Source organism: Euphorbia lathyris, chromosome 5 (assembly GCF_963576675.1).
Source record: "Euphorbia lathyris chromosome 5, ddEupLath1.1, whole genome shotgun sequence".
In the NCBI taxonomy this organism is placed as follows: domain Eukaryota; kingdom Viridiplantae; phylum Streptophyta; class Magnoliopsida; order Malpighiales; family Euphorbiaceae; genus Euphorbia; species Euphorbia lathyris.
This window is the reverse complement of record NC_088914.1, coordinates 27,868,451-27,879,087: the sequence shown is the minus strand read 5'-3', so window position 1 is coordinate 27,879,087 and position 10,637 is coordinate 27,868,451. Positions and strand designations below refer to the sequence as shown.

The following is a 10,637-nucleotide window of genomic DNA, read 5'->3' as shown; positions in this document are numbered from 1 at the left end:
ATTTAAACTAGTCATCTTTAGGTACCCAATTCTTTTGGGTCCTCGTTGGTTAGTGTGAACAGGTGAAGCATCATATTTTATTTTGTGACGGCATACTTTTATGGTGTGGCCATCTTTACCACAATAGTCACAAAAAACTACCCTTTGGGGTATTTCCACTTTTGGTCAGCACGATGGTGCTGAGCATACCAATACACATTTATAGTGTGTCCTCTTTTTCCACAACAGTCACACTGACTGTTCTGCTGAGTGTACCGTCTATGCTGACCAGTACCTTGATATTCAGCATTTGGATAGAACCTTTTCTTAGCCGATGTACTCAGCTGGTTCTGTATAGATGTGATGTCCGTTCTCAGCTTCTTAGAGTCTGATTGGACTTCAGAGACAAACCCGTGCATGATTTTCAAGTTTTCATCTTGCCTAGTATTGTGCTGGAGCAGATGTCGGAGGTCACTGAGTTTGACCTCTTCAATCTCATCACATCGCCTGCTGAGTGCTCATATTTTCTTATTACACTTTTTAGTTAGTGTATAGAGATCACTCAGGGCATTAACCATTTCATTTCTGAGCAAAAGAAGAGATGTTACCTCATTGGAGTGTTCCTCTTAGTCAGATCCATCTGAGAGGTCAGCTTGCTCAGATCGGCAGTGGTCAGCAGATTCGTCAGCCATGAAGCATATGTTTGCTGACTTAGTAGCATCAGCTTCTGATGAGGTTGACTCATCACTATCACTCCATGTTGCCACCATTGCTTTTCTGCTACCTTTCTTTTCTTTCTTCAGAGTAGGACAGCTTGATTTAATGTGCCTAGTTTGATGGCATTCAAAGCAAGTGGCATGCTTCGAGCTGTCCTTCTTGTATCTGCTGTCGCTGGACTCAGCTTTGTATTTATCGCTTCTTTTGAATGGCCTTTTGCTGTTCTTGTCATTCTTTCTAAACAGCTTCTTCATCTTTCTGGTGAACATGGCCATCTCCTCATCATCTGATGAGTCAGCTTCTGTTGAGTCGGCTTTCATGACAAGAGATTTTTGCTTCTTGTCCTTAGACTTTTCTTTAGCCTCAAAATTCTTCATGGAAATCTCGTGGGTCAGCAGAGATCCTATGAGCTCATCATATTTGTATGTGGTCAGGTCCTGAGCTTCTTCCACAGCTGTCTTCTTAGCTTGCCAGCTCTTGGGGAGACTCCTTAAGATTTTCTTCACATGTTCTTCTTCTGTGAAGTTCTTGCCGAGTCTCTTAAGCTCATTTATGATATTGGTGAACCTTGAGTTCATCTTAGAGATGTCTTCATTCTCATTCATTTCAAACAACTCGTATAGTCTCATGTGTTGATTCACCTTGGACTCCTTGACCTTGCTTGTGCCTTCATAGGTCACCTCCAGCTTCTTCCAGATTTCCTGTGCTGACTCACAACCTGAAATTTTGCTGTACTTTGCAGCATCTAGCGCACATTGAAACATATTGATAGCCGAAACATGATTTTGTAATTTTTTAAGGTCATCCTCTGACCACTTAGACTCACTCTTGACAGACTTTACTCCATCAATAATTTCATAGGGAACAAACGAGTCTTGGACTATTGCCAACCATGCACTTATGTTTTCTTGCCTGAATGAAGTTTTTCATCCTGTTCTTCCAAAATGTATAATTTGGCCCGAAGAACAAGGGAGGCCGACTAATAGATAATCCCTCAAGGAGTATCTATATCGTTTGATTTCCTGAAAGGGAACGAGTGCTATTCTCAGCCATTTACAGGGATCAGCTCAAGATAGTTTTATCTTTGAGTAGTGAGCTACTGAGCTCTGATACCACTTGTTGGTCCCGTGTAACTTAATATGATTAGTTCCAAGGGGGGGGGGGGTAGGAACTAATATAACTTTTTCGTTTAATAATGCTGACTTAATTAAATGTTTGTTAATTTAACTCAGCTTTAGGTCAGCAAGGCTGAGTGAAGTGTGAGACAGCTTTAATCAGACACTGACTAGAGCTGTTTCAATCTGCGAGTTGGGAAATAACACTTTAGGTCAGCTTCCAACTCAGCACTCTGATTACTCAGTGTCGGCTTATACAAATTATAAACTGAGTAATTTAAGCAAGCAACACATACATATATAACAAGAGAAAGGTTTAGAGATTACTCAGCAGTCTTATCCTGGTTCGGTCTCACCGCCTACGTCCAGTCCCCAGAATCCTTCCGGGCTTTTTCAATCCACTACTGAGCTCTTTAAAGGTAGAGCACAAACCATTTACAAAGCAATTGAGTATGCAAGAGTACCGTCCTCTATTCGTCTACTCAACCCTATTGAGCGCTATAACCGAACACTCAGATTTTCTCTACGCTGATTACTAAAACCGAGTACTCAGTTTCACTCTCTCAACCTTTACAATTGATACAAGATTGTTCTCTCTAAACGAAGAACACTTTAGATGAATACAAATTCACTCTAGACTTTTACACAGAGATTGGATTTAGGTGTAAGAACTTGCTTTTTCTATTCAAACAGCTTCTCTTTTGGATCTTTTAACTTAGTGAAGATCTTGCTTGTCTTTTCTCTTTTTGTAATTCGGCAAAGGATCCAAATGATGAACTTGTCCTTTTATAGCAATTTCTGAAGCTCTAATGATTTGAATTCGGACATATCCGTTGAATTCAAACGGTCTTCTTTCGTCATTGAATAGGTCAGCATTCAGAATCACAGGCCAATCATGTCGTCTGAATTTAGCAGGCGTCAAGCTTGCCAGTTTCGTCTTCTTGCGCCAGTTTGGTCTTCTAGCGCCAGTTTTGTCTTCTTACCAAATGCCAGGTGGTCCATGCGTCTCGAAAAGGTCTCTTGGTGTAATTCTGAGGCTTCTGAATTGGTGCAGACCTTTGTCGGATTTTGTCTTCTAGTCAACGGATCAGTGGTGCTGTCCTGACGAATACTCAGCTTGACTTTGGTTGACGTTGCCTTTGATCTTTATCTTTATCAGAGACTGAGTAACATTATACTCAGCGTCTTCGGTCAGATTCGTCTTTAAGCGTTTATTCGGAAGAAGACTTTTCTTTTATGATGCTGAGTTGTGTTCTACTCAGCTCCTGTGGCTTATGCTGACTTCGTTCTGTCTTACTTTTATGAACACTTAGTTCATGTTCTCATTAATTAATTGATAACATTGGGATATTATCCAAAGGATCAAAGGAGATATTCTCCTAGAACGGCCGCGTATTGATCACCTGATACCGAGATGTAATGGCGTATCAAGCAAGGAGATCCGACAGGCGGATCACCAAGACTTCGCCACAAGAGATCCGCAGTCATGTCTATGTGGCGATCCGCCATAACCTCTCAATCCGCCAGCGGAACAGCCATAACCTCTCAATCCGCCATAACCTCTCGATCCTCCATATACTCAACATTGAACAGACACATTAGTATAATTAAATCAAAACACTTAAATTTAATTGTCTTAATCATGGCATTAACTTAAGTAATTTTGTCAAATCAAAATCATGTGGAAAGGTGTTTCAACAATAACTTCCTTCCCTAGTTGGTGAGAAGTTGTCGAGGCTAGGACCTCCTTCAGGATGTTTACCAGAGTCTTATATAGAACCCTGGACTATTTCTCCCATCATAAGGGGCGAGGACTTTTCGCGAGGAAGGCTGCTCAATTGGTCAAGTTGAGAAAATAGGTTGAAGGTTGTCTAAGTAGTTTTCTACGCTCACTACACCAAATGTTAGGTTTGGTCTAAGAGCTCGATCGTTGACTTTGTCTTCAGAGATTGACTTGTGTTGGGGTGGGCCTCTTGGGTACACTCTTATGCCAAGATCAGTAAAATTGTTAGGAAAAATACTAAAAATGGAAAGTGAAATATGTCTTAAAGAGAGAAAATTACATTTTTATAGAGGATCCCTAGAGGTGAAATTACTTTGATACTCCTGGATAAAGCGGTGGGTGTAGGTCGGCATAAGGAGAGAAAATTTTCGGAACCATAAAAGGGTAAGCTCTCTTAAAGGTCTCAAACTCATTTGGTTTTGATTCTTTAATTTAGAGGATTTGTAACATAATATAAAAATGAATAAACTGATAATTCTTAAACATCATGTGAAAAAAGACTTAAAATTTCTCTAACTTATATTTTAAAAGTTAATTAATTCTCTAATCTGTTAAAATCATCAATTAGATCATCGATCTACATTTGAAATTCAACTAGATCTGTAGCCTTCTAAAATCTCTTATTAGATTCCTTAACATACAACAATGAATCTAAAAGGGGGTTAGGAGGCTTTAGTATCCACCGGTCACAGAAAAGTCAATGGTAGCTCTAGTATCCACTGGTCACTGAAAAGTCAATGGTAGCTGTATATAGAGCTTTAATTATTTCTACAAAAAGTCCAAAAAGTATCAATTGAACATTCATAGATCACCAAAAAAAATCCCAAACATCCTTTGTCAACGGATCATGAATCTGTCAGTGTTAACGTACATTGAAATTGTCAATTGTATCCCTCCCTCCCATGATTGAAATAAATTTTGTTTGGTTATTTTATATTTATAGTACGATTTTAATCAAATATAACATGATACTTTGGTTTTCAATAATCTATCTAATTTAAGTACAAAAATCTATTAAACCAAACTAAAATTAACATATTATACCAAATATATATATATATATATATATATATATATATATATATATATATATATATATATATATATATATATATAAAATATTTATTTCGGTAACCGATTTCTTTTACTAAAACTGGCTAATAACTCAAACTAAAAAAATATCACAGTATACTAATTAAAATCGAACCAAAAATATAAAATAACTGAACCGGTAATTAAAATGAAAATAACATAAAACATCGATCAAAATCAAATAAAAAACATATAAAAAAATTTAATCAAATTTTTATTTCAATGGAGAGGGAATCCAATAAGTTTCAATGTACATTGAGGATGTAAGCAAAAAATATATACATTGAGCATTTAATTTAAAATTTTAGAAAGTTACGGACCTAAGTAAGTTTCAAGTTATAGGGCGGAAACAGGGGGGGTTGGGGGTGGGCTCGAGCCCCGGCAACCGGCCGGTTTTTTTTTTTAATATCAAAACGACGTCGTTTTTCTCATGATCAAAACGACGTCGTTTTGTTTTTAATGAAAATAAACTGCAAAATAAAACACAGCACCTTAAATCCTTGAATTAGGTCGAGACTCGAGCATCACGCTTAAGCCTCTCGCACACAGCCGGCGCAACGCAAACGCAAGGGAATCCGCACAAGAGGGAGGTTCCGCCACTGTCTCCACCGTCGGCCGGCGACTGATATCAGTCGCTACTTGCTAGTCTCCATCGCCGGACGCCGTTCAGTCGCCGCTGCTAGTTTAACGCGAAACGCAAGGTGAGAGTTTTCGTTTTCTTTTTTTGCTGCTTGATTTTTCATTTTCGTTTTGCTGCTTGATTTTTCTTTGCTTTTGCTTTTGCTGCCTGCTGAATTGGGGATTATGAATGGTAGATTGAATTGGAGTTGATTGAATTGGGATTTTTCTTTTGCTTTTGCTTTTGCTGCCTGCTGAATTTTAGATTGAATTGGGGATTATGAATGTTAGATTGAATTGGAGTTGATTGGATTGGGATTTTTCTTTTGCTTTTGCTTTTGATGCCTGATGAATTTTAGATTGAGTTGGGGATTATGAATTTTAGATTGATTGAATTGGGATTTTTCCTTTGCTGCTTGATGAGTTGTTGCTGATGCTGCAATTACCATTTGTTTTTCAGAATGGACCAAATGAGGGTCTCTAAACAAAATGGACCTTCAAGTTTTGTATTAGGACATAGGCTTTTTCCTTCTTATATTTAGTGAATTTCGTTTTTATATTAGCATTACTTTCATATTAGCATATTGGTCTTTTCAGAATGGACAAATTCGTATTCTGCAACGTTATCAAACATTGTACAAACGTAGGATTCAGCATAGTTATTAAAGGCGCATGGCGCACTAAGGCGCAAGGGGTCCTGGAGCCATGGCGCATGGCGCATGGCGATGGCGCGCGCCAAAGTGAGACAAGGCGCACTTAAAAAAATAAAAATTATAAAAATATAAAACTAACATAAAACTAAATCATGAAAATATCTTAAGCATAAATAAATTTTAAAATGCAAAATAAACCCCATATTAGAAAACTTTAAAGTTGAATACTAATTCCTAAGTTCTACTCCTAATCAAAACTCTACAAATCCATCACTCCTCATCATCACTATCACACTCCTCATCTAAGGCATCATCAAACTATTGATCATCAAAGTTGAATTCCCTTTGGCTTCTTTGTTTCTGTTGTTTGAATCCGTTTAATGTGTTTTCTTTCTAGTAAACTTCTTCCTCTTTTAATGACTCTGTCTCTTACTCTTCAAATGACTCTGTCTCTTCCTCTTCAAAGAGTCTCTTCGTCTTCTACTTAGTTTAAAACCTATAATCTCTCTCCTTTTTAATACTTTTTGTTAATATAACATGTGTTCCATTCCAGATATATAAAGTAACTACCAAAAAACTGCCCATAACTGCCTCTAACTGCCAAGGCGCGCCTTGGTGCGCCTTTGGCAACTGCATTTGGCGCAAAATGGCGCACCAGGCGCGCGCCATGGCGATTGCGCCTCGCCATGGGGCTGCCATGGCGCCAAGGCCTGCGCCTGGTGCGCCATGCGCCATAGGCGCACCTTAGGCGCGCCTTTAATAACTATGGGATTCAGTTATCAAAAATAGACATGTAATAATAGTGACTGATGTTTTGAATTTTTTGTTGACGTTTTGAATTTTTTTTGCTGATATATTTGAGCCCCGGGTCATCCGGGGTCCTGGTTCCGCCATCAATTAAACCTAATTGATGATTTTATAAGTTTAGAGACTTAATTGAGTTTTTTTTAAGTATAAGCTAGGGATCTGCTGAGAAATAATGATGTGAGTATTATGGTATTATAGCAATTTACAGTAAATTAGTTGTGTTTACCTAAATTACCATAATAAATTTGATAAATTTATTTATCATTATTACCCTTACCTAAACTTTTTCCCAACAAAAATAAATAAATATAATCTTTATTAAAATCCGGAGATTAAAACAATCTAAGGTTTCATATTGCCAGTAAACCAGTTTCCAATAGCACTTATTGAAGAAGTTTGAATTGCCATGGCCAACAATCCCTCTCAGCTTCTTCCATCAGGTCTCTATTTTCCTTTTCCTTTATCACTCTCCCATGTTTTCATATTCTTCCCGACTTTCTCGAGAGAATGTGATTCCGTATTTACTTTCTTTGAATTTTTATCATGCAGAACTAATTGACAGGTGCATAGGGTCCAAAATATGGGTGATAATGAAAGGAGATAAGGAGCTTGTTGGTACTCTTAGGGGCTTCGATGTCTATGTCAATATGGTCCTTGAAGATGTCACCGAATAGTATGCCATACTTCCTCTCTGTTTTCTCTCTTTCAAATTAGGGTTTAAGGGAAGGCATTAGCCACTAAGAGTTTTAATTGATTTTCAATTTAAGTATGTGTTTGAACTGGAGTCTCTACTGTAAGCTTTTCGGTTATGCTAGTTGTGTTGAATTGGAGCGAAGTTCTTATAAGATTGCCGATTAGTTTGATGCATAGAGATTCAAGTATTTGCTGATTCACTTGTTGAATAATATGGTGCTGCTTTTAAAAAATTGGAGTAGAACAGTCAGTAGTTTGGAATTTTATTTCAAAAGGTCTACAAATAGAAGTGAATGGTATAGCAAACAATGTTTCGTTTTTACTTTCAAATAAATTTGTCAAGAAAATCGTTTTAAATTTGATTTCAAGTCTTCTATTTTTTATACTGATTAGGCTTTACAATGATCATGTAAATTTAAAATGATTTTCTTGACAAATTTATTGAAAGTAAAAACGAAACATTATTTGCTATACCATTCACTTTTATTTTTGATACTGATTAGGCTTTACAATGATCATGTTACTATTTGCTGGTTGCTAATGGTACGTTCCCCTCTTTTGAAAGGAAAACTTTGAAGTTCTACCTGGACGATAGGCTTGTGGCACTGAAGCAATAATAAATTTTAAAGCTATAAAATCAAGTGATTGGGACACATTTGTTTCATAAGAGTTTTAGGAACTCTACTCTCAGCCTTGGAGCTAGATAACTATACCAATTTATTTAATATATAGAATTTCTGTCTTATACTGTCCATGCATGACTAAGAAGTAGGAGTAGACATCACTAAATTGAAGCTGAGAATTAAACATCTCTATGCTTTTGAAACTTGTATTGTATGGTTCTTCCCTGTTAGACTCCGAATAATAATTGCTGAAATTCAGCAGATATTGACAAGTATATTGATTGATAAGGAGACGAGACTGGATAATTTGAGTGTAGTGGGCAACTCTAATAAATAACTCATAAGTATTGGTTAAATCTCATTTTTGGCCAATGCTACTTTTTTAAACGAGTTTTTACCTCCAGATAGTGAGAGTGTAACAGAAGATGGGGAATGCAGAATAGGCCTGGAATAAGATTTTTTTTTCCCTCAAATTCTAGGTAGCTCAAAAGACTATCAACTTGGTTTTTGAGCTTTATCTGTACCACGGGGTGATAGTTCAAAAGTGATTTTCCTAATTTACCAGACTGACTTTGGGACAATGTGTCAAGAGTCTATTGTACATAGCTAGGTAGATAGGGCCGCAATGCTATATACTAACAAAAGCTATGATAGATGTGCGAGAATTTGTTAAGATAGTGAAATGAACCTTTTTGACCAGGAATTCTTGTGGCTGGAAAAATCTTGAGGAATGAGATATTAATTTGGGTGTTGCTGTTGAGGAAATGCAAGTTATTATTTACTTGGCTGCCATATGATGAACAAGAACATAGTATAAGAAGGCATTTGCTCGTCTATGTAATAAAATACCAAAAGATTTATGAGAACTATGAACATTGAACAGGATATATATATACATACAACTTAAGAATTAACTTCAATTACTACATGGTGTTATTTTTTGTCTGATTTCATTCTCTATCTTTGCGCTCCTTGTACATGCTTTTACACATTTTCTTTTGCAGTGTTATGATAAGGTTGTGTTTTGAATTTCCTTATTGGTATTACAGTGAAATCACAGCTGAAGGACGTCGAATTACAAAGCTTGATCAGATATTATTGAATGGAAACAACATTGCCATTGTAAGTAATTCATACATTTTTCATGTTATTATAAGCCCATCTTATGATAAAGTCATGCTCATTGTTCCTATGGAAGAAATCATATTATGAACTTTTGGTTTTGGCTATAAGCTATTTAGAAAAAACTATTAAGAATATGATCTTTCGAAAGTTGTCATGAAGCTTTTATGTCTGTTCCTTGTATGCCATGATCATAATAATGAATGGGGGTTGGTAGGGAGGACAAGGGAGGGGTGGACTGTGGAAGGGACCTTAAGAAAGGATTGATTATGATAATTTCATAGATTTCAATTTTATATTATGCATTATTAAAGCCAGGCTTTGGATAACCTTTTACCATGAAGAAAAATACAGGAATACACGAGTGGAAGTAGACTGATATTAAGTTTTTAATGCAGCTGGTTCCCGGCGGATCCCCTGATCCAGAATGAAAGAGAACTGTTCTGATCCTAGTTTCCTTTTCGCATAATTAGCGATGGCCTACATTCTCAGTTTTATCGAGAAGATTGCGGATCATGAATGCGCTCTCTAACTGTATCCTCCTCTGTATTGATATTTTGAAGTATTTAAGATAATCGTGTTTGTTTTTGATGATTTGAGAGAATAGTTTATTTGCTATAGGAAATTATAGATTGCAATATCTTATTTATCATTACTTTATGTTAAACCTGATTGGTAATCCTCATCCCATCAAATATTCAATTTAAATAGTAGGATAGGCAATGCCTATATGATAACTTTAGTTTCTGTATTTAGTGTCTTTTATTAACTGAGTTTAAGCATTTTTATTTAGTGTTTTTAGTGACAAAGCTCAACCAGCAAGCGGTCTGCGTATGACATTTAGCTCGTGTACTTTGATTATTGTCGACATCATTGTGCAATCAGGTGCATTTTGAATTTCAATTACTGTCAAAATACATGGGGCTAAATGTTACTACTATCAAAGTTTAAGGATTAAATATTACAATTTTGATAAGTACAATAATAAAAAAATTTACCACCATGGTACATGGGTTAAATTATAAATGCATAGACTCAGATGGTCACTCAATGTGGTTGGTTTATGCTACAAAATGTTGAAATCATCCAACTTAACTCAATCAAATACTACGTGTCCAACATCTTTTTTTTTTCTTTTGTGGAATTAAAAGTTGAGTGAATTTCATGTGGTATAATAATTTTTGATATGTTATTTAATGTTTGAACCATGTTATTTTTTTTCCTGAGTACAAAGTGTAGTACAAGGGCTACAAAACTCAAAACCAAAACCTAGGATATCCTGCTCTAGGAGGCAATATGCATAGGGCTGTAAATATGCATAGGGCTATAATCGAGCTGAGCCGAGCCGAACTTTGACCTGCTTAGGTTCGGCTCGTTAGAAAATTGACGAGCTCAAGTTTGAGCTCAACATTTTCTTCATGAGCTGTTCACGAGT

General features: G+C 36.4%; 1 protein-coding gene across 1 annotated transcript; it reads left to right on the top strand.

Annotated features, from left to right (window-relative positions):
- Positions 1-5,182: 5,182 nt before the first annotated feature.
- Positions 5,183-9,953, top strand: LOC136230200 (sm-like protein LSM5). Its single transcript, XM_066019181.1, has 5 exons — positions 5,183-5,387; positions 7,127-7,204; positions 7,314-7,437; positions 9,130-9,202; positions 9,601-9,953. The coding sequence occupies exons 2-5, from the start codon at positions 7,171-7,173 to the stop codon at positions 9,631-9,633; spliced, it is 264 nt and encodes an 87-aa protein (XP_065875253.1). The 5' UTR covers positions 5,183-5,387; positions 7,127-7,170; the 3' UTR covers positions 9,634-9,953.
- Positions 9,954-10,637: the final 684 nt, after the last annotated feature.

Excerpts from the sequence above, each read along its gene's own strand:
- LOC136230200 (XM_066019181.1), top strand. The coding sequence starts at position 7,171 with ATGGCCAACAATCCCTCTCAGCTTCTTCCATCAG. Across the intron at positions 7,205-7,313 it reads CTCTCAGCTTCTTCCATCAG|AACTAATTGACAGGTGCATA; the intron begins GTCTCTATTTTC and ends TTTATCATGCAG. Across the intron at positions 9,203-9,600 it reads ATGGAAACAACATTGCCATT|CTGGTTCCCGGCGGATCCCC; the intron begins GTAAGTAATTCA and ends TTTTTAATGCAG.